The 23882-nt window shown below is 36.1% G+C and overlaps 2 protein-coding genes across 3 annotated transcripts; one reads left to right on the forward strand and one right to left on the reverse strand.

The window, feature by feature from the left end:
* Window positions 1-1260: 1260 nt before the first annotated feature.
* psmb4 (proteasome 20S subunit beta 4) lies at window positions 1261-6059 on the reverse strand. Its single transcript, XM_048201630.1, has 7 exons — window positions 5902-6059; window positions 3811-4017; window positions 3591-3737; window positions 2376-2457; window positions 2174-2290; window positions 1966-2054; window positions 1261-1414 (listed from the first exon to the last, which is right to left on the reverse strand). The coding sequence occupies exons 1-7, from the start codon at window positions 6018-6020 to the stop codon at window positions 1402-1404; spliced, it is 774 nt and encodes a 257-aa protein (XP_048057587.1). The 5' UTR covers window positions 6021-6059; the 3' UTR covers window positions 1261-1401.
* A 2898-nt stretch (window positions 6060-8957) lies between these two features.
* si:dkey-166k12.1 (solute carrier family 22 member 13) lies at window positions 8958-22433 on the forward strand. Of its 2 annotated transcripts, XM_048201631.1 has the most exons (10): window positions 8962-10207; window positions 12199-12302; window positions 14208-14362; window positions 14641-14809; window positions 16654-16768; window positions 17127-17230; window positions 18425-18636; window positions 19588-19696; window positions 21517-21717; window positions 21807-22433. In XM_048201631.1, the coding sequence occupies exons 1-10, from the start codon at window positions 9878-9880 to the stop codon at window positions 21907-21909; spliced, it is 1602 nt and encodes a 533-aa protein (XP_048057588.1). In that variant the 5' UTR covers window positions 8962-9877; the 3' UTR covers window positions 21910-22433. The 2 variants fall into 2 exon arrangements, with proteins under 2 accessions (XP_048057589.1, XP_048057588.1); XM_048201632.1 differs by lacking the exon at window positions 21807-22433 and having other exon boundaries at window positions 8958-10207; window positions 19592-19696; window positions 21517-21706.
* The last annotated feature ends 1449 nt before the right edge of the window (window positions 22434-23882 follow it).

Consider the following 23882-nt stretch of genomic DNA (forward strand, 5'->3'; position numbering starts at 1 on the left):
TAGGTTTCATTGGTGATTTCAAATATGAAATTTAATCGTAAGGTTGGCGAACAGTTTTGGAGAGGCGTTTCAAAGATGGCCGCCGAGTGAAATGACTTGTCTTTATTGTAGTAGAGTGTTGTTGTCATGCCGACATGACAACAACACTCCACAGCAACTACATAAATGTATCCACTAACCATTCAGAAACATCCAGTTTCATTCTAAAAGTTGTAACTTCTTCCTGAGTCTCTCCATCAGTGTCAACTCTGGTTTGAACAATGTAAGGCTGAACACTGTTACTGACAATCCTCATTTTGGCTGCATGAGATTCTCCAGCTTTGTTGTTGTCGAGCAACTGAAGCTCTGCCCTCTTCTGGAAAGGAAGCAGCAGCTCATTTGTATTTAAAGGGACACACACAAAAACAGTGTGTTTTTGCTCGCACCCAAATAGGGGCAAATTTGGCAAGCTATAATAAATGATCTGTGGGGTATTTTGAGCTGAAACTTCACAGACACATTCTGGGGACACCAGAGACTTATATTACATCTTGTGAAAGGGGCATAACAGGTCCCCTTTAAGGAAATCTGACCAAGGGCCTCTAAAATAACAGTCAGTTTATACACGCATTGTATGCTATACAGATATACATTTTTAGACAAATTTGCTTTTAATTGGCATGTCAAAAACAGAAGTTTTAGTATAAACTTAATTTTGTATGTGCTCCTCTTAATCACAGGTAGCTGCTGTATATTATGATCCCTTTTTGTGTATATAGTCACAAAATTACGTACAGTCACAGTGTGCTTAAGGTAATTTTAAAAACGTGGTAAATTGTGGTCCGAATAAGTAATGCTAGTCCAACTGAGCCTGCAGTGGAATAAAAAAGTCACAAAGTATTTGCAATAAATATTTAGATTTTTCATCAAATTATAGGTTTTCTTTTATATATTTTTTTGGGGAAAAAATGAAGTTGAAAATTGAACAGCTACAATGTAACTAATGTAACAAATTCATAAACATTTTTGGTGGAAAACTATGGCATAGAATGCAAAACATTAGTTTGATTTTTGCAAATTTGAAAAATAAAAAAAAAACAAAAAAAAAAACCATGGTGACTAATCAGCAGAATTTGAAAATGTAAAATACATGACAAACTCAAATGTTTACATTTGCAAGTCATAAATTAATTTGCATTCTTGAACATCTATATAAAAACTTTATTTGATCTACCAACTATTTAATTATACATGAAAAAGGACAAATGAGGACACAGTAGACAACTTTATTAAGTTTATTTATGAATAACAAAAGAGCAAGAAACAAGTCTAACAGTAATCTTGGCAATATAATAGTGATCTGGTGGTACTAAGAGCATATCCAAAGATGATGTGACAAAAACAGGCTCAGCAGAACAGGATTCATTCAAAACCACTGCAATAAAACAAACAGCAGTTAGTGGGCCAATAAAATGAATCAGCAATCATGATTTAACTGTGATGTTAAATATGTACATTGAGATATACATCATACATATCCAACAAAATACACTACCATTCAAAGTTTTGAGGTCGGTAAGATTTTGTTTTGCTTTCATTCAATACATCACGATTTCCACAAAAATATAAAGCCGCACAACTGTTTTCAACATTGATAACAATAAAAAATGTATTTTGAGCAGCAGATCAGTATATTATGATTTCTGAAGGATCATGTTAGACTGAAGTAATGATGAAAATTCACCATATTACTGTTTTTACTGTATTTTAATCAATATTGGTGAGAATAAGAGACTTCTTTAAATAACATTTTTTTTTTAATCTTACTGACCCCAAACAAAAGTGTGTATATTATACTAATTCGAACATTTGTAGAAACCTATACAGTTATGATACTTCATATCAGAGTTTATTGATCTATCATAAATATCCATAAATGTCTATTAAACCATAAATTGTAAGCAAACATCATTAATTTCAGCCTACCTGACCAGATGAGCAATGTCCCAGTTTGTTTCAGAAGACAGTGGTCCAATAATCTCCACACCATCAGCTGTTACAATGGCGATTTCATGCTAGAACAAGAACAAAGAACACATTATTTTCTGTTTCTTGAAACGCATACAATGAAATGTTGCACCTGAGATATTTTCATGAAGGACAATAAGCTGAAAGAATAAAGAGCGTGTCTTACCCTGTTGTATGAGCGGGCGTCACGGTAGTACAGCACTTTAAGGCATCGCTCTATCAGTGCTCGTGCCTCATCTTTTGTGATTTCTACCTTGTTGTCCAGCACCTCCCTCATCAAGGGCTGCAAAAACACAAGCACATACGATAAGTTCACAGGATAAGGGTTTTAGCATCTGATGGGGGGGAAAAAGAAGAAGAAAACCTACCTGAGCCAAATAAGCACCAAATCCTGTTGCTACTGTTGGGGCTTCATATGCAACTCCTAACTTGTCCACATAACCAAGAAAGCTTAAGAGAGAAACAAGAAAAAAAAAATGTGTTCAGTAAAACTTTAATAACACTCAATTAATGCCATCATGAAATCAAATTGGTCTCTCTTTACTATATAACTGTATATGACAAGCCTAATTATTTTTAGTACCATATTTGTCACTACACCAAATTGTTATAACTTGAAAAACCTCAGGTTTCATAATTCTCAATATCACCAGATACTGAATTAATAACTCAAATTAATAACAAATTAATAGCAAATTACACAACTATTATAGGTATATCCAACCTTAACCAGATACATACAGTACACTCACATTATTTGGTATGTATTATTGTGTTATTGTATTAATATTATCGCCCAGCGACATATTAAAAGTTTGATATATAGTACATCCTACTTTACCTGCATACATACAAAATACTCTTGTAAAACAATATAAACTATAGAGCAAAAAATCAGCTGTATAACTGAATATAGCATAACAAAAGTGTAATTGTATTATCGCACAGTTCTTATATCTAACTTTATCTGCATACACACAGCACACTCATGCAAAGCTATACATGTACGTTTGTATCTCGTCGCTTCATAAAATTAAGGTTGAACCACTGCAGTCACATGAACTATTTTAACGATGACTTTAATACCTTTCTGGGCCTTGAAAGTGGTGGTTAAATTGCTGTCTATGTCAGAGAGCTCTTGGATTTCATCAAAGATATCTTAATATGTGTTCCGAAGATGAATGAAGGTCTTGCGGGTGTGGAACGACATGAGGGTGAGTAATGCAATTAATGACAGAAATTTCATTTTTGATGAAATTTAAGATTGTATTATTAACATCATGATTTTCTGTAAAGCTGCTTTGAAACTATGTACTGTGAAAAACGCTATACAAATAAAATTGACCTATGACATATTAAATTTATTGTGCATGTTATTCATCGTTTCAACAAAATGTAATCGTTTATAATAATGTAAACTTCACGTCACCAATCCCTCTTATTTTTTTAATCAATTAGAGACCAATTCACAAAAGATAAAATCAAAGTCCCTCCCTATTTTTTTATGTTTCACTCTTAAATAAGTCTGGCGGGTCGTGAATGTTGTTTAATGCTGACTTTCAGTCGTCTGGAAACTGTCCCACCTCTCTCCATTGTAAAATCCACCAATGACCACTGTGTTCCACAAGGGGTTCATCTTGCTGCGGCGGTTGTACATGACCCGTGTGAGCCAGGAGTGGATGGCTTTAGGTGTGTAGCTGTGTCCATCTCCAAGAAGCTCCTCATCGATCCTAAAACAAACAGAGTTTTCAACCTATTCGCGTACCAATGACAAAGTATTCAACCAAACGTGTGTGTACTTACACCATCTGCTCAATGATCTGTTTAAGGTACTGGTAGTCAGCGTAGTCTCCTGAGGCTCCCAGGATGGTGGTGTTGTTGACTTTCATGAGTCGGGAGATGTTGCGGAAACGCGCCAGGGACCCATAGGAGCCGAGCATGTCAGCAGCAATGATCACACCACCGGTGAACTTCACACCCAGCACTGACGTGCCCGTTACCATGGGGTTGCTGGAAATTAATCAAATTGAGCATAAATATACATACATCACCATTCAGAAGTTTGGGGTCTGAAAGATTTTTTAACGTTTTAGAAAGTCTTGCTCACCAAGAAGACTGCATTTATTTGATCAAAAAAACAATAAAAATGTAATATTGTGAAATATTACAGTCATCAGTGTCACATGATACTTCAGAAAACATTCTAATATGTTGATTTTCTGCTCAAGAAACATTTCTGATTATTATTAATGTTGAAAACAGTTGTGCTACTTCATATTTTTGGGGAAACGGATATATATATATTATATATATATATATATTATATATATATATATAGCATTCTTTGATGAAAATAAAGTTCAAATGAACAGCATTTATTTGAAATATAATGAAATTAAAACATTATAAATTTCTTTACTGTAATTTTGATTCATTTAATATGTCGTTGCTGAATAAAATTATACATTTCTTTAAAAAAAATAATTTACTGACTCCAAACTCTTAAATGATGGTGTATATGTATGAACATCATCATTAATATTCTAACTAAAATGTACCATCGTATTAGTACTTAAAGGGTTAGTTCACCCAAAAATGAAAATTCTGTCATTTATTACTCACCCTCATGCCATTCCACACCTGTAAGACCCGTTAATCTTCACCTGTAAGACCTTGAGGCCGTAGGGAGCAATAATTTCCTCTTCAGATCCATTAAACACATATTTAAAAATTAAGCTCAATATATATTTAAAGCGACGAGAATATTTTTTGCCAAAAAAACAAAATAACGACTTATATAGTGATGGCCGATTCAAAACACTCTTCATGAAGCTTCGGTGCATAATGAATCAGTGTGTCGAATCAGCGGTTCGGAGCGCCAAAGTCATGTGATTTCAGCAGTTTGGCGGTTTGAAACGCGAACCGAATCATGATTCGACACAAAAGATTCATAACGCTCCGAAGCTTCCTGAAGCAGTGTTTTGAAATCGGCCATCACTATATAAGTTTTTATTTATTTATTTTTTTTGGTGCACCAAAAATATTCTCATCGCTTTATAATATTAATATTGAATCACTGTACTCACATGAACTGATTTAAATATGTTTTTAGTACATTAATGGATCTTGAGAGAGGAAATGTCATTGCTGGCTATGCAGGCCTCACTGAGCCATCGGATTTCAACAAAAATATCTTAATTTGTGTTATGAAGATTAACGAAGGTCTTACGGGTGTGGAACGGCATGAGGGTGAGTAATAAATGACAGAATTTTCATTTTTGGATGAACTAACCCTTTAAGTTCACAACTTTCACATTTGCATATTGTAATATCTGATGTGTTCTTGCATCTATGCATTAACTGGATAATAGGGTGAATTCAGGTTGATTGGGATACTTTTTCCAATATACTTTTTCCAATTCATCTCAACAGCAAAATGTGTCCCAATCACCCTGAATTCACCCTATAGATTTATAAATTGTGTATTTTAGTTCAATTATTGTTTTTATTATGAGGGTTTTTTATTACTTGTCTCATTTATGTCCACAATTACGTTCATTATATACTATTGTACTATACTGTATAAGTCTATTAATTAAAAAGACACCGGTTTTGATATTTGCCTAATCATTAGCATTATTGCTAACAGGCTAACAGATCACTGGACCATTCAACGCTTACTTTCTCACTTTATCAAGTGTGAGTAAAAACAGATATAAATTATATTCAAAGTATATTTAAATTTAACAAATAGAGGTAAAATGTATATATTAGACAACATTCCGGGGTAAGCAGCAACTTTCCTCCATGATGATGCAGCAGAGAAAAAGGCAAATCGAAAGCACAACTTTACCGGCTGATAAACACAGAACCGAGCGGTCGTGCTGAACTTACAGTGTGTGTTTGATGGGTCCACATGATGGAGCCGCGCTGCTGCTACCCGGGAATGAATAAAACTGACCGGGTTTCGGTCCGTTCTCCCAGAAATTCAGCTTCAGTCCATTCGACTCCATGTTCAAGATTGACGGAAATGACGCAACGCGCGCTATGCATGATGGGATGCTGGGTTGTGTTCATTTCATTTCTATGGGTTATTGTCATTTCTAAAGGTTTTAGATGGGTTGTACTTGTGCTGAGAAATAGGGGAAAAATGTAGTTCATATTTAAAGCTAAATAGTAATAAATATTTAACAAATAAAAAAAGATCAAATTCATATTAATTAGCTGAGCAAAAATAAGCAGAGCATTAAAATTATTTTAAAATATATAAAACCTGGAAGAACATTTCAAACTATAGGGTCCCTCTGGAACTTCCTCTTTGTTTTTAAAATAGTGCTATTTATATATACGTTTTAAAAATCTGTACAGTCACCATGAAATCAAAATGGACAATTCTTATTTTTATGGAATATTGCAGCATTTATTATAAATTAGTTATTTGTGCAAAATTAATGTGCATGAGATCGACCAATAGCAAACCACAACCATCCAATCAATTCCCCGTGGACAAAATTAAGCCCCGCCCTGCATTTTCTCTTGTTCGAGAATCCGTTTCACTCGGATATACGTCACAAATAGGGAAGAAAAGACTATCGCAGCTTCCGTTATGACGACTTTAAGCTTTAGTTCATTGGTGAGGCCTTATAAAATGCATTTATAGTGCTGCAGGCCTGGTTAAGACTGAGAATATTCAAAGGAAAAAGTGTCTGCTAAATGGCAGGTAACAAATGATCCTCCTGCAAAAAGGTAAATGGAGGTGATGATGCTCTAGTAGTTGATATAATACATTTAAAAGACAACTTTTTATTTGTTAAAGCTTATGGCCATTAAATACATGCTGTACTACTGTGTCAACTCAAAAGAGACTCATTTAAATCTAATAAAAAGCATTGAATGGTCATGTTTACTGAAGCCATTTCTGTTCATGTGGCGCCTGAAATTTTCCATGTCAGCCTCACAGCGTGTAGAGAGTGAAGTTCTGCTCAAAAAACAAGCTCACCAGGACATCAGACATCAGAAAGTGAAGGCCATGTTTTAGCAGCTGAGTAATCGCTGTATGATCAAACCTTGGGAGTCACTGGGGCAGCTGGGCATCTCCGCAAGACTAACAAATAAAAAGTTAGCTGGATGCAGATACTTCACGTTTCATTTTGTTGGTAATGATGATAATCTTATACATCTTGGGCATGAAATTTTGACATGCATGTGATTAAGAATTAAATTTAGATAATCTAATACTGATCATTTCATATTTTAATGTGTTTAATAGCCATTTTGTGTGTTGCTAGAGCAACTTGAAATGTATTCAGAAGGTCGTCTGCCTCACAGTTGCTGAATATTGCTTAACATTATTGCTATATAGCCCTCTTGCATCTTAAATTTATTGTCACGTTGCATGAACATAGAGAACAACACAAACTATTGCAATAATGAAAACAGAACGTAGCAGCAACGTTGTCACAACATAAATACGTTTGTTGGGTTTTGTGCTTCTATAACACCTGTCATGGTGAATAGTTTGTGTTAAAATGATAATCTTTGAAGTATAAAATCTGTTTTGTTTTTTAATTATGACTGCTATATTTCTATTGATGTTTAGTTCTCTATGAACAGCTGATTGACTATTTTTTTCTACTAGGCTCCTCCTTAAAGATATTTGCATTCGTGTACAGATTTTTAAAATTAAATTTTGTTTTCCCAGAATGCAAAAAGCTGGTATTCACTGAAGACACTTAAGTTGTTTTGTTCTAAAAATGTCTGTAAGCTACACTCTAAAAAAAATGCTGGGTTAAAAACAACCAAAGTTGGGTTGAAGATGGACAAATCCAGTGACTGGGTTGTTTTAACCCAGTGGTTGGGTTAAATGTTTGCAAAACGTGCTGGGCAGTTTTATTTAACCTAACTATTGTTTAAAAATTTATGGCTGGCTTAAAATGAACCCAATGTATGTTGGATATTAAAAATCAGACTCATAATTACTAGAGGCAACAATAATAGGCCTAATCAAAAGGTAAACATTTATTAAGTTGCTTACTTAAGGTATAAGGTACGAGAGGCTGTGCTGTATTCGTGAATAATTCACGGCTGAAGGGCGTTGTTAGGCATGACGCAAAGCAGAGTAACCCCTTCAGCCGTGACTTATTCATGATACAGCACTAGCCTCAAGTACCTTATTGCTTTTATAAAACGGTTGCCACACAATACAAATATTAAAGCCAAAAAATATGTATCAATGCAACTTTCATGAAGTAAAATCACTAAAAGCCTTCCTTCCGCCAGAAAAAATAGCCCCTGACCGTGAAGCGCAACAGAAGTTACATTATTACGCCATTAGATGGCGGCAAAGACTGTCTTTAAGAGTGTGTCAGTCAGTAGCGAAAACTTTTATATTGAAAAGACTGAATTGTTGTGAACACGGAACAAGACGCAACTGACAAATGCTTTGACTAGCGCTGTCAGTCACGGGAAAACCCCTTAACTGTTAAAAGGACAAGATATTGCATTAAAACAGATTTTTATTATGAACATAGGACTGACCTGAAGGAAAATGCTAAATCTGAATGCAGGTAATAAACTCACTCTCTTGATCTTTTTCTCACAATACTCTTCTACATAATACAGTAAGCTTCAATGAACAATATCAATTGAGAACAAACAGTTTACATTGCTAAGAGTGGTTGCTGAAGCCGTGTTTTATCATGAATAAAACACAGCTATTGACCAATCAGAATCAAGGACAGGAACTAGCCGTTTTTTAATAAGCAATTTAATAAATGTTTATTGTTTAATTATTATTCATTAAACTTATTAATAAATGTTAATTTCCAACATATGTTGGGTTCATTTTAAGCAAGCAATAATGTAATTTTTAAACAATAGCTGGGTTAAATAAAACTACTAGGATGGGCAAACATTTAACCCAACTGCTGTTTTTTTTTTTTGTTTTTTTTTTTTTAGAGTGTACATCCATTATAAAGTTTGCTGTTATTAATTTTGCTGTTGCTTGTTTGTGTTTTAACGTTTAATATAAAGGTTGCAATTCAAAAGTAATTCTTGCATTTGGACTGAAAAGCAGCTTTATTTCTGAAGGCACGCTTTTGTTTGTCCAAGTCACCTCATGTCTTGTTTTCACCCGGAGGTTGTTTTTCCCGTGTAAGGTGCACTAGTGGGTCGCGTGGGACTAATTTACCACAGAGCTTTGATCTTCTACAGTCTCATTATGCGCGTGTCCCATTTAGACCAGACTTCACCAGCCGCGAGCTCAACTTAAAAAGGATTTTCAAACTAATCAGCCAATTCAGCTCAATGTAACATTGTTGGTTATCCTTTATGTTCTTCATCGTTTCTGGTCAAATGAGTAAAAGTAACACAGCAGCTGCTCTCGATCCATTCCAGACGATGTTGTTCTGCTCCAGCCTTTCTCGTTGTTTCAGGATTTTGTAACAGCGGAGCGCGCGGGGTGTGTGGCGATTCCGAACAGTCAAACCAGATCTGTCGCGAGCCTTGGAAAAAGAAGACGGCTGGAAAGTGGACATCAACTCATTTTGACATTTCTGGCTTTTAATGATCTGTTTTGTCTTGAACAGGTGGGGGAAGGACTTGCTTGAGCTTCTTTTTAAACCCAAAATATCATTTTGTTCCTAAGATGATGATGTTGATTAACAACAACAACAACATACAATGGCACGTGCTGCGTAAACATTTGTTAGCCTATTGATTTCTGTGAGCTTTCCTCAGGATAAAATAAATAAATAATGATTTTTAATTTTGCATGCGTTTAAATTCATTCTGATCTGTACACTTGGTCACTGTATTTTGATGGGGGTGTGAAGGCTCATTTTCCTCGAGACTTATTTTTTCAAGGTCGGGAATGCATTTCGATCAGCTGCTGGCCACAGTCGGTGGCTTTGGGAGATACCAGAAGCTTTTGTATGTGTGGATATGTCTGCCGCAGATTTTTCTCGCATTCCACATGATGGCGAGCGTCTTCACAGGCGCCACGCCACCCCACCATTGTCGGGGTTCGAGGATGGAGGACTGGTCCCTTACCGCCGCCAACCTTTCAAATGTGAATCTGAGCATCTCCCTTCTGCCAGAGCATGCGGACTCGTGCACAGTAGTTTCAGGAAAGAACGACTCAAGTTGTGAGACAGGATGGGTGTACAGCCACGAGATCTTCCAGAGCACCACTGTCACTGAGGTAAACACGGGCACGCGCTATACATTTTCCAAAAATAGCAATTTAATGCCGTTTTTATTTTCTTAAATGGGCACAATAAATATTATTTGACCCATATATTTAACCCAAATATACTATTATTTGATATTATTGCTGTGAAACGATTAATCGCGATTAATTGCATCCAAATAAAAGTTTGTTTACATAATATATATGTGTACTGTGTATATTTATTATGTATATATAAATACACACACATATATGTATATATTTAACAAATATATACATCAAATATTAATATTTATATATATATTTATTCACCCAAAATGAAAATAATGTAATTTATTACTCACCCTCATGCCGTTCCACACCCGTAAGACCCTCGTTAGTCTTCGAAACACACATTAAGATAGTTTTGTTGAAATCCGATGGCTCAGTGAGGCCTTCATAGGGAGCAATGACATTTCCTCTTCTCAAGATCCATTAATGTACTAAAAACATATTTAAATCAGTTCATGTGAGTACAGTGGTTCAATATTAATATTATAAAGTGACGAGAATATTTTTGGTGCGCCAAAAAAAACAAAATAACGACTTATTATAAGTGATGGCCGATTTCAAAACACTGCTTCAGGAAGCTTCTGAGCGTAATGAATCTTTTGTGTCGAATCATGATTCGGATCGCGTGTCAAACCGCCAAACTGCTGAAATCACGTGACTTTGGCGCTTCGAACCGCTGATTCGACACCCTGATTCATAACGCTTCTGAACTTCATGCAGTGTTTTAAAATCGGCCATCATTATATAAGTCATTATTTAGTTTTTTTGGCGCACCAAAAATATTCTCGTCGCTTTATAATATTAATATTGAACCACTGTACTCAAATGAACTGATTTAAATATGTTTTTAGTACATTAATGGATCTTGAGAGAGGAAATGTCATTGCTCCCTATGAAGGCCTCACGGAGCCATTGGATTTCAACAAAAATATCTTAATTTGCATTCCGAAGATTATCTATCTATCTATCTATCTATCTATCTATCTATCTATCTATCTATCTAATCTTTGTTACATAATAATCTATAACAAATATATAACCAAAATATAATCTATATAGCCTATACACTACCGTTTAAACATTCAGTACGATTTTTTTCTAGAAATTATTTTATTTTTTTTTTTTTTAAATTATTTTATTCAGCAAGGACTCATTAAATTCATCAGTAGTGAGAGTAAAACATTTATATTGTTACAAAAGATTTCTATCTCAAATAAATGCTGTTCTTTTCTGTTCATCAAAGAATCCTGAACAAAAATAAATGTATAAAGGTTTCCACAAAATATTAAGCAGCACAGCGCTTTTCAACATTGATAATAGTAAGAAATATTTCTTGAGCAGCAAATCAGCATATTAGAATGATTTCTGAAGGATCCTGTTGACACTCAAGACTGGAGTAATGATGCTGAAAATTCAGCTTTGATCACAGGAATAATTTACTTTATATATATATATATTAAAAAAGAAAACAGTTATTTTAAATTGTAATAATATTTCACAGTATTATTGTTTTTGCAGTATTTTTGATTAAAAAAATGCAGCCTTTCTGAGCACAAGAGACTTTGTAAGGTAGTATATTAATATTAAAGGGATTTGTAACCAGGCTGCTTTGGGCCACCATTGACTTCCATAGTAGGAAAAAAGTACTATGGAAGTCAATGATGGCCCAAAGTGGCTGGGTTACAGACTTTCTTCAAAACGTCTTCCTTTGTTTTCAACAGAACAGAGAAATGTATACTGAGGGTGAGTAAATGATGACAGAATTTTCATTTTTGGGTGAACATGCCTCTTTTCTTTGTCAGTTAGTATCCTAAACTGTAAATAATCTGTAGATTTGCAACAAAGCAAACAAGTGCAAGAACACCCCCCAAACAAATCAAAAATAAATCGTGAAATGCCAGTAATGATTTTTCATGTGCTAATATTAGTGTTTTGTGTGTTTATCTGTGCAGTGGGATCTGGTGTGTAACAAGGCAGGTCTAAACAGTCTGGGCTCGTCTGTCTATATGCTGGGGCTGCTGGTAGGAGCTGTTGTGTTTGGAGCAATGGCAGACAGGTATATGCATCCTCACACTTCACATGTGCTCACTCAGCCCTAAACAACCCGAGGGAAACCAGAAGTCATGCCCTGCTCATAGCTCACTCTCTCTCTCTTTTTCTTTGTTCTTTCCATTCAACTATTTCTGCATTAAATGCCCTCAGCGCATTTAATACATTTTTAATGTCAAATGCATGTTGCCTAGAGTTATTTATGCATTCATAGAAAGTAAATACACATCACTGTTTCCAACTTTGTGGTCTGTATACTTTGTATACGCTATAGAGGAAGTTTGAGGACCACTGCTATGAGACCTCTGCAAATGTCTAGTTGACCCCAATAAGTCTTATGATTTAAAAGTTGTTATATTAACATAACCTTAATTACAGTGCTACTGAAAACACTACCGACAGCATATTTTTGAATTTACTTGTTCTTATTACAACAGAAGTACTAGATGCACATATCATTCATCTTCGGACAAAGTGAGGCCTTGAAGTCAAAAAAATTGAGAACCACTGCTATTTGGGGTGAATTAAAGACCTGTTATGCTTTTTTACATTTTCACTTTTTTTATTGTGTAATGTTGCTGTTTGAGCATGAAAAAGGTCTGCAAATCCCTGAACTCCTGAAACGCTCCATTGTAGTCTTGAGTTTCTTCCTGGAATGAACACATCACTATATTCATTTTTTTTTCTCCATTTTAACACCTGTTTGCCACCTGATGTCACCTGTTGGAGTTTGGGTTCCTTGCCGCTGTTGCCTTTGGCTTGCTTAGTTGGGGACACTTGACATTTGACTTGAATTTGATATTCAACAGTGCTTTGATCTGCCTGCATTGACACTATTCTTTAAAAGCTGCTGTGCAGCCAAAATAATGTACCAGTTATCAATGTAAAGCTGCTTTGACACAATCTACATTGTAAAAAGCGCTATATAAATAAAGGCGACTATATTCCTTTTAAATAATTCCCGCCTAAGGGCCTGGTTGAGTTAGTTAGTAGTTTATTGAAACTCGCGGTTATGGTAAGGGGCGGGACATTTCTCTAACACACTCGAAGCTGTTGACCAATCAGCTGTTGACACACTGGTCCAGCTGACCAATCAGAGCGCATTGTGCTTTTCAGAAGGCGGGGCTTTCATTGAGACAGAACAGAAACTAAACAGAGTGTTACTGACAGACTGGGAAGAGAGGAGCTGCAACAATGTCAAAAATGTGAAAAATAAGGTGTTTTTGAACATTCAATCATGAAAACCTGTTCTAGTAGAGCCCAAAAACAAAACCAAGACTTAGTAAAAGTAGGGTGACCATATGCGCCATTCTCCCAGGACGCGTCCTGTCCAGGATTTCTAAGTTGCATAAAAAGTCCCAGTTTTGGTTTTGTTTTCATATTTACAGAAGGTAACGACTGAAAAATAATTTGACCAATAGCATGCATTATAAATAATCAACCGATCGTGGCTTGCAAGAAGGCTGGATCTACAGAGAACGGTCAAAGCATTGCAAATACGACAACATTTTAATGCATTGCATGAAGAATGTCAATAAGAACAGTGGCTTGCACAGACCTCCGTGTAGAAATCGTGTTCCTAAATCGCGTTCCGGGGGCACATCGATATGACCACTTTCACAATTAAAGTGGCAAGGGCTCAAGCCATTTTAGGCAATTTAGAAATCCTGGACAGGATGCGTCCTGGGAGAATGGCGCATATGGTCACCCTAGTAAAAGGCCATAATATGGCCTTTTTAAGGAAAACCGAGGCACTATTTAATGTTGAGATGCTCAAATTTACCCGAATCCACCCTATATATAATTTTATCAAACCCTCTACTGTATGATAAAAAACACCCATCCATCCACCAACATTTCTCATCAAATCTTTCTCATTCTTTCTCTCTCTCTCTCTCTCTCTCTCTGTAAGGTGTGGGAGAAGGTTTGCCATGCTCTTGTCTTTAGCCCTTCAGACAGTGTTTGGTGTGGCCGCTGCCTTCGCTCCAAACTTCCCCGTTTATGTCACCCTGCGCTTCATCATAGGAATGTCAGTGTCGGGTGTGATAATCAATGCGTTTGTGCTAGGTGAGCTTTGGCATTCTGGAGTAACTCTCTAGTCATTTATATCAAGAAAACCTCCTGTTATTGTGCCCTTGAGCAAGACACTGATGATATTTTAAGTAAACACTACATGATATTTTAAGTCAAATTCACATACCAAACTCTTGCTCAATGTGATGCTGACATATTTATATGCCAACAGTAATAAACTCATTTCTTCTTTGCCATAGACCTAAATACCCTAGATTGAGCCCTTAAACCCCAATCCCAACCACCCCCAAACACTTAACCTCCCTCCACAGGCACAGAGTGGACATGCACACAGAGACGGATGCTGGCCGGCATCTTCACCGACTACTTCTTTGGTTTCGGCTACATGCTGCTGGCGGGTGTGGCCTATCTCATCAGAGACTGGAGGAAGCTGCAGATTGCAATCTCTGCACCAGGCTTTCTCTTCATATTCTATATCTGGTGAGACAACACCAAGTTAACAAGTGAATATAAAATAATTTGATATTTTTTGGGGGTCTCTTATGCTCACTCTTATGCTGATTAATAATACAGTAAAAACAGTAATATTATGAAATATTATTACAATTTTAAATGTCTGTTTTGTATTTTAATATGTTTTAAAATGTAATTTATTCCTGTGATGCAAAGCTGAATTTTCAGCATCATTACTCCAGTCTTCAGTGTCACATGTTGCTTAAAGGGATAGTTCACCCAAAAATGAAAATTTGATGTTTATCTGCTTACCCCCAGGGCATCCAAGATGTAGGTGACTTTGTTTCTTCAGTAGAACACAAATGATGATTTTTAACTCCAACCGTTGCCGTCTGTTAGCCGTATAATGTGTGTCAATGGGAACTTCTTTTATAAGAGTAAATAAAACTTGCTTAGACAAATCCAAATTAAACCCTGCGGCTCGTGACGACACATTGATGTCTTAAGACACGAAACGATCGGTTTGTGTTTTACCTCTAATACACCACTATGTCCAACTGCATTCAGCACTTCGGTTAGTGATGTCTGATTGCGCTCTGACAATGGCAGTGATGTCTCGCACATATACTTCAATGAGTGCGAGACATTACTTCAGTTGTCAGAGCGTGATCAGACCTCACTAACCGAGTGCTGAACGCAGTTGGACATAGTGGTGTATTAGAGGTAAAAAATTATATAAATACTGTTCGGTTTCTCGCACAAACCGATCGTTTCGTGTCTTAAGACATCAATGTGTCGTCACGAGCCGCAGGGTTTAATTTGGATTTGTCTAAGCAAGTTTTATTTACTCTTATAAAAGAAGTTCCCATTGACACACATTATACGGCTGACAGACGGCAACGGTTGGAGTTAAAAATCATCATTTGTGTTCTTCTGAAGAAACAAAGTCACCTACATCTTGAATGCTCTGGGGTTAAGCAGATAAACATCAAATTTTCATTTTTGGGTGAACTATCCCTTTAAGAAATCTGATGCTGATTTAGTTATTTATTATTTTTTATCAATGCTGTAAACAGTTGAGCTGCTTCATGTTTTTGTGGGAACTTTTTTGTGCTAATTGTACGTTACATTATTATTTATATTAAGTTATTGTAACTTTATTTTGATGTTTAATTTTTAAAAGAGGATAAACAAATAGTTTTAAATCAGTTTTATTTTTGAACAGGACATTATTATTATTACTATTATTAACAATATTATTAATGTCAAAGGGATAGTTCACCCAAAAATTAAAATTCTGTCATTAATTACTCACGTTGGGGATTAATATTTTGTAAATAAAGTGGTAAATTATGTTTTTTTGCACAAACAAAGCACTCATAAAAGTAAGGTTAAACCGCTGGGGTCACATGGATTACTTTAATGATGTCTTTACCACCTTTCTGGGGTTTGAAAGTGGTAGTTGCGTAGACTGTCAATGGAGGGACAGAAAACTCTCAGATTTCATTAAAAATATCTTCATTTGTGTTCCGAAGATGAACGGAGGTCTTACGGGTTTGAGGGTGAGGGTGAGTGATTAATGACAGAATTTTCATTTTTGGGTGAACTAACCCTTTAATAATCTTATATAGATAGTAATAATAAGTTATTACTAAAATAATTACTATAAAGCATTGATGGTACAATTTGTATATGTATCTGACATTACACAATAAGGCTCAGAGACTCTTTATAAAAGTTGCCTCATAAAAAAGTACATAAAAACCAGTACTCAAGTCTCTCTTTCACTTACTTAACTTCCTCCCTTCCTCTGTTTTTATCATTCTGTCAACATAAATCTCCTTCCACTCTCCTCTCCTCCTTTTTCTCAGGGTTCTTCCACATTCAGCCCGTTGGCTGTTGGTGAATAACCGAAAGGAGGAGGCGATTGATCTTCTGCGTAAGGCAGCTACGGTCAATGGTCGCACCTTACCTCCAACTGTTCAGGTACCACAAACTTTCTCATGGACTTGCTTTCACTCTTTCTGGCTTTTTTTCCCCGTCACGCCTCTGGCACAATCTTCAAATCCCATAAAATCTCTAATAGCTTTGTTAGCATCACCATGACAACAACCATCCCCCACCCTAGGCAACCCAGGGGCTTTTGTTTATAGTCTTTAGGAAGTGATAGTCTGAAGCTTTGGTTCACATCACCAGAGCAACTAGATGACTTTCACACAATCAGATCATTAATTGCATTTACCAAGGTTTCTCCCATTGTCCCGAATGTGAGTGTTTGTTTTGAAAACAGGATGTTTTATAGCATTTGCTACAATGTATTAAAGCGTCACTTCTGTTATCACAGGTGGAGCGATACGAGGGCCCACAAGGACGCAGTCAGTATACGGCTGTTGATCTGCTCCGAACTCCCCAGATGAGGAGGAGAGCGCTCATACTCTTCTATATCTGGTGAGATTACTAGGAGTAGCTGTGTAGGTGTATAGTTTTGATAAATTACATGTTACACTTTTATATCCATTTATATATTATATATTTAGACTTCAGTGTTGTACTTTCTGTAATATGAAGGTCACATTAAAACTGTCTTGGAAACCTTTTATCATGCCTTCTTCTACATTTCAAACTCCCTTTATGTTAATGTTTTACCCTGGTCCCATACATGAAAATCCATCATATTAATAACATTAATATTAAAGGGTTAGTTCACCCAAAAATTAAAATTGTCTCATAATTTACTCACTCTCAAGCCATCCTAGTTGTATATGACTTTCTACTTTCAGCCAAACACAATCGGAGTTATATTAAAAAAATATCCTGGCTCTTCCAAGCTTTATAATGGGAGTGAATGGTAACTGAGATTTTGAAGCCCAAAAAAGCACATCCATACATCATAAAAGTAATCCATACGACTCCAGGGGGTTAATAAAGGCCTTTTGAAGTGAAGCGATGGGTTTTTGTAAGAAAAATATCCATATTTAAAACTTTATAAACTAGAATCACTACAATATATCAAAAGAAAGAACAGAGCCTCTGCTTTTAAACAACAACAACAAAAAATTCTAGCTTCATGCATTCTTTATTGAATGTGGGTAAGTTTCATTAAAAAAAAAAGCAATATTTTGAATAAAAAGCTGAGAAAATCATGTTTTTATGATTAGATTCAGAACGATGACCAAAACATAGATAGAGTAGATCGAGTTCATCAACACCCCCAAAGCTTTCGATAACGTTAGGCGGTTTTGATTTATATGCTGTTTAATGTTTGACAATTGTGTTTTTTTACATGTGCATAAGCAATGCTTTCATCGCTCGTTTTAACATCTTCTTCACCTTTGTTTTGATCCGGAGATTCTCTACTCTTTCAGAAGATGTGTAATAGCGCCCCTACCATATAACAGTGAAAACATAGATATCTGAATTGTGGTGGAAATAACACTGCGGTGAAAATTTACGACTTTCATAAAAAACAAGGACAGTCTCCAGTCAGAGTGTGAAAAGTGTCCACATGCTCATAGTTGAAGAATCACCCTCTAACTCGACTGTGTGAAGTGTATATGTGCAATATTCAGTGTTTGAAGTCATGCCCTTCACACGCACTTAAAGGTGTCCCTTAATTTACATTTTGTCTCTGTGTTTCTCCAGGTTTGTTAATGTGTTGGTGTATTATGGTCTGTCTCTGGGTGTGTCTGACCTCGGCGCAGACCTTTACCTCACTCAGTTCATGTTTGGATTGGTGGAAATTCCAGCAAGGTCACTGGTTTTGGTTCTCCTGCCCTGCAGTCGACGAATCCCACAGAGTGTGTTCCTGGCTGTGGGAGGTGGTGCATGTCTGCTTACCCTCATTGTTCCAGCAGGTGAGCAGTCAAACATGGCCAGAGGCACTTTTCTACAATTTATTTCTGTCTTTTATATTTATTTTTTTCCCCCAAGGGTGTAGTATTTTCTTTCACTATTGTGCCCACTATTGTGTACGGAAGAGGATTAGGGCCAAGCAATAATAAAAAAAATAAAACCATTTTGAGATTAAAGTTGTTAAATTATGAGAAAAAACTTGTTACATTTCGAGAAAAAAGTCGAAATAAAATGTTGAGAATAAACTCATTAAATTACGAAAAAAACGTGTTAAATTTCAAGAAAAAAGTCGAGATAAAATGTTGAGAAGTCATTAAATTACGAGAAAAAAGTCGTTAAATTACGAGAACAAATTTGTTAAATTATAAGAAAAATGTTGTTAAATTTCGAGAAAAAAGTCGAGATAAAATGTTGAGAATAAAGTCATTAAATTACGAGAAAAAAGTCGTTAAATTACGAGAACAAATTCGTTAAATTATGAGAAAAATGTTGTTAAATTTCAAGAAAAAAGTCGAGATAAAATGTTGAGAATAAACTCATTAAATTATGAGAATAAAGTCATTAAATTACTAGAAAAAAGTCGTTAAATTATGAGAACAAATTCATTAAATTATGAGAAAAATGTCGTTAAATTTCGAGAAAAAAGTCGAGATGAAATGTTGAGAATAAACTCATTAAATTATGAGAATAAAGTCATTAAATTACGAGAAAAAAGTCGTTAAATTATGAGAACAAATTCGTAATTTAACGAATTTGTTCTCGTAATTTAACGACTTTTTTCTCATAATTTTATCTCGTCTTTTTTCTCGAAATTTAACGACTTTTTTCTCGAAATTTAACAACTTTAATCTCGAGATGGTTTTATTTTTTTATTATTGCTTGGCCCTAATCCTCTTCCGTAATTGTGTCCTACTCTCGTTTCCATCATTTTCATGTCAAACTCTTTCCCTCAGACAGTGCTCATATTCGAACTGCTTTGGCCATGGTGGGGAAATTTGGAATTACAGCATCTTTTGCCATCATCTATATTTATTCTGCAGAACTGTTTCCAACTGTTCTCAGGTATTTGCATTTGCAGCATATATACAATGGATATGAAAAAGTCTACACACCCCTGTTAAAAAAAAAAAAGTTTTTTTTGTGATGTAAAAAATTAAACAAAAATAAATCACATCAGAACTTTTGCACCTTTAATGTAAAAATTACAATCTATGCAATGCCACTAAAACCAAAGTGACACATTTCAGAGAAAAAAAGAGAAATTAAAACTTAAATGAACCTAATGGCATTAGTGTGCACGCCCTTTTATAATTGGTATGTGGATGTGTTCAGAATTAACTAATCATAAAGCTTGTGAAATAGTACACAGCGTGACAGCAAAGACTGTGTATATATAAAATGTATTTTGCGGACAGGATATGCATTTTGTATAATGCATTGTATAATGCAATGTTTCTTTATAGGGGGCTCATTTATTATGCTCATTCAGCATAATAAATTCATAATTTTGTTTATGGGGTCTACTGAATACGTTTACATCATTTAAAGGGGACCTATTATGCCCCTTTTGCCAGAATGTGTCTGTGAAGTTTCAGCTCAAAATCCCCCACAGATCATTTATTATAGCTTGTCAAATTTGCCCCTAATTGGGTGTGAGCAAAAACACGCCATTTTTGTGTGTGTCCCTTTAAATGCAAATGAGCTGCTGCTCCCGGCCCCCTTTCCAGAAGAGGGCGGAGCTTTAACAGTTTGCACTTCGGTTGCTCAACAACAACAAAGCTGGAGAATCTCACGCAGCCAAAATGAGGATTGTCAGTAACGGTGTTCAGCCTTACATTGTTCAAACCGGAGTCGACGCTGATGGAGAGACTCAGGAAGAAGTTAAGTTTTCGAACTTTTGCCGTGGTGTTAGAACGGGTACACCATTGTCACTTGTGAAAACATGCAGATTAAGGGGCGGTAATATTATAATAAGATCCCCTTCCTTTGTCACAAGGGGAGCGAAATCTGAGCGGCTCATTTTTCACATGCTTGCAGAGAAAGGCTTGCCAAAACAAAGTTATTGGGTTGTCGTTTTTCATGTTTTCTGGGTTGGTAGATGCACCAGTGACCCGATTATAGCACTTAAACATGGAAAAAGTCAGATTTTCATGATATGTCCCCTTTAATGTTCACTATTTTTCATTATTTTACATTTTTGCAGCACCTGTTTTCACCCTCTGTCTTTTAGGAGCCATTTAAAACACCATTTTCAGATAAAAACAGAAAACTTTTTATGCGCTTTGGCTGTTCATTTACACAACAAAGGCATATTGAGGGCCTCAAAGTGCAAGTTTTTGAAAATGATACCGTTATCGTCTCCATGTTTGTGAAAATCGTGATGCCATGCACATGCGTATTATGTGTTCAGTCTATAAGCGCATTGTGTTTCTTTACAAAGTGACATCGCCAACTACTGGCCTGGCAGCAGAATACAGCATGCTTTTCTATTTTTAGTACATCATTGTCGTGTAAATGTACCCTTAGTTTCAGGTCCTTTAAAACCAGCCTACTGAAAAGCACACTCTGCTTTGATTGGTTAGCCGGCCCCAGTCTGTTGTGATTGGTCAACCATTTAGAGCATGTGTCAGAAATTTAACACCCCTTAACATAACCAGCGAGTATCAGCTGGTTACATCACGCTAACTATGGTTTCTTTCTTAACATGTTTGTAAAGCTGTTTTGAAACCGTGTGCATTGTGAAAGCACTGTATTGATTAATATGACTATAAATATCACAAAGCAGCCTCTGGTGGGACTGAAGAGCTGCTTGCACTCTTGATTTCAGCATATTGCCAAACATTATGTGGAAATAATTTCTGATATGCCTTTTGTGTCTACAGACAAACAGGTATTGGTGTTTCTTCTATGTTTGCACGGATGGGTGGAGTATTAGCGCCACTAATAAACCTGCTTGGACGCCACACACCTGTTGTGCCAATGGTGATATTTGGCTCCACCCCTCTGCTTGCTGCAGTGTTAGCCCTAGCATTGCCTGAGACTGCCAATCAACCACTACCAGACAGCATTTATGATACAGAGAGGTACACAATGACACTTCATACACTTAAAGAGATAGTTCACCCAAAAATGAAAGCCCTGTAATAGTTTCTCCTATTTTCTCCTCCTTTAGGTCTACTCTGAAATATGACGGACAGATTCCTATACATACCAGCCAATCACCAAGCAGCACAGAAGGACAGGAACTGCAGAGTTTAGCAGATGAGTCCAGATAGATATAAATGATCACACACAAACTCTATGAAGTCTCTCTTTGTAGTACATTTGATTATCAGTCCTGCTGATGAACGGTGAAACTTGCGAATGGTTTAGGTTTTGATACATTTTAATACATTATCTTTTTTTTTTTTTGGAATGGCTGTAGGTTGTGTATTTGACTGAATTACATCAGGACCAGGGCTGTAACCACCATAGACATTGAGGGGGACAAGTCTCCCAATAATTAGAAATATCCAATTGTGCCCCCCGATATTTGCTATTCTAGATGCTGCTCTGCTGGACTTTTCTGTTTGTCGTTCGGATGACAAAAAGTAAAAGTTAAATTTTTAGGCTGCTCTGCCTCAGCGCTCGTCAATGTCAAAATTATTGAGATAGCCAATCAAATCAAAGAAGGCGGAGCTTACTGTTCACTAAAGATGAGTGCGAATTCCAGCAAGATGCTTTAAAGGATTAGTTCACCCAAAAATGAAAATTCTGTCATTAATTACTCACCCTCATGCCGTTTTACACTCGTAAGACCTTCGTCAATGTTCAGAACACAAATTAAGATATTTTTGATGAAATCCGATGGCTCAGTGAGGCCTGCATAGCCAGCAATGACATTTCCTCTCTCAAGATCCATTAATGTACTAAAAACATATTTAAATCAGTTCATGTGAGTACAGTGGTTCAATATTAATATTATAAAGCCACGAGAATATTTTTGGAGCGCCAAAAAACAAAACAAAATAACGACTTATTTAGTGATGGCCAATTTCAAAACACTGCTTCAGGAAGCTTCGGAGCGTTATGAGTCTTTTGTGTCGAATCATGATTCAGATCGCATGTCAAACCGCCAATATTGAACCGCTGTACTCACATGAACTGATTTAAATATGTTTTTAGTACCTTTATGAATCTTGAGAGAGGAAATGTCATTGCTCCCTATGAAGGCCTTACGGAGCCATCAGATTTCAACAAAAATATCTCAATTTGCTTTCCGAAGATTAATGAGGTCTTACGGGTCTGGAACGGCATGAGGGTGAGTAATAAATGACAGTGAAAGTCGTGGTGAGATGGAAGTAGCTAAATATTAATATTTGAAGACTGTTTTATGATAGAAATGTTCAATGACCGACAGTAATATCCAGTGATGCAAACTACTTAACTTTATGAAATTTCACCATTTTGAATTAAAGGTGCCCTAGATTCAAAAATTGAATTTACCTTGGCATAGTTGAATAACAAGAGTTCAGTACATGGAAATGACATACAGTGAGTCACAAACCCCATTGTTTCCTCCTTCTTATATAAATCTCATTTGTTTAAACACCTCCGAAGAACAGGCGAATCTCAACATAACACGACTGTTACGTAAAGTCGGGGTGTACGCCCCAATATTTGCATAATGCCAGCCCATGTTCCCAACATTATGAAAGGGATTACACAAGGGTAGCCAGTTAAAGTCTGGAGCTGCACACAGCCGAATCATCAGACTAGGTAAGCAAGAACAAACGAAAAATGGCAGATGGACAATAATAACTGACATAATCCATGATAGCATGATATTTTTACTGATATTTATAAATTGTCTTTCTAAATGTTTCGTTAGCATGTTGCTAATGTACTGTTAAATGAGGTTAAAGTTACCATGTTTCTTACTGATCACGGAGACAAGAGCCGTCGCTATTTTCATTTTTTAAACACTTGCAGTCTGTATATGCATAAACACAACTTCATTCTTTATAAATCTCTCCAACAGTGTAGCATTAGCCGTTAGCCACGGAGGACAGCCTCAAATTCACTCAGAATAAAACTTTAACATCCAAATAAATACTTTACTCACATAATTCGAAGCATGCATGCAGCATGCATGACGAACATCTTGTAAAGATCCATTTAGGGTTATATTAGCTGTGTGAACTTTGTAAATGCGCTGTAATAAGTGACAGCTCGTGTGGCAGGGACACGCGATTTAGGGGGCGGCGCC

This window comes from Megalobrama amblycephala, linkage group LG9 (assembly GCF_018812025.1).
Source record: "Megalobrama amblycephala isolate DHTTF-2021 linkage group LG9, ASM1881202v1, whole genome shotgun sequence".
In the NCBI taxonomy this organism is placed as follows: Eukaryota; Metazoa; Chordata; class Actinopteri; order Cypriniformes; family Xenocyprididae; genus Megalobrama; species Megalobrama amblycephala.

What these genes read in the sequence shown, in the direction of transcription:
- si:dkey-166k12.1 (XM_048201631.1), top strand. Translation starts at nt 9,878, where the DNA reads ATGCATTTCGATCAGCTGCTGGCCACAGTCGGTGGCTTTGGGAGATAC. An exon ending in AATCAATGCGTTTGTGCTAG is followed by an intron (nt 14,363 to 14,640) that starts GTGAGCTTTGGC and finishes CTCCCTCCACAG; the next exon opens with GCACAGAGTGGACATGCACA. An exon ending in CCTTACCTCCAACTGTTCAG is followed by an intron (nt 16,769 to 17,126) that starts GTACCACAAACT and finishes CTGTTATCACAG; the next exon opens with GTGGAGCGATACGAGGGCCC.
- psmb4 (XM_048201630.1), bottom strand. Translation starts at nt 6,020, where the DNA reads ATGGAGTCGAATGGACTGAAGCTGAATTTCTGGGAGAACGGACCGAAA. An exon ending in GGACCCATCAAACACACACT is followed by an intron (nt 4,018 to 5,901) that starts GTAAGTTCAGCA and finishes ATTAATTTCCAG; the next exon opens with CAACCCCATGGTAACGGGCA. An exon ending in GGATTTTACAATGGAGAGAG is followed by an intron (nt 2,458 to 3,590) that starts GTGGGACAGTTT and finishes TTCTCTCTTAAG; the next exon opens with CTTTCTTGGTTATGTGGACA.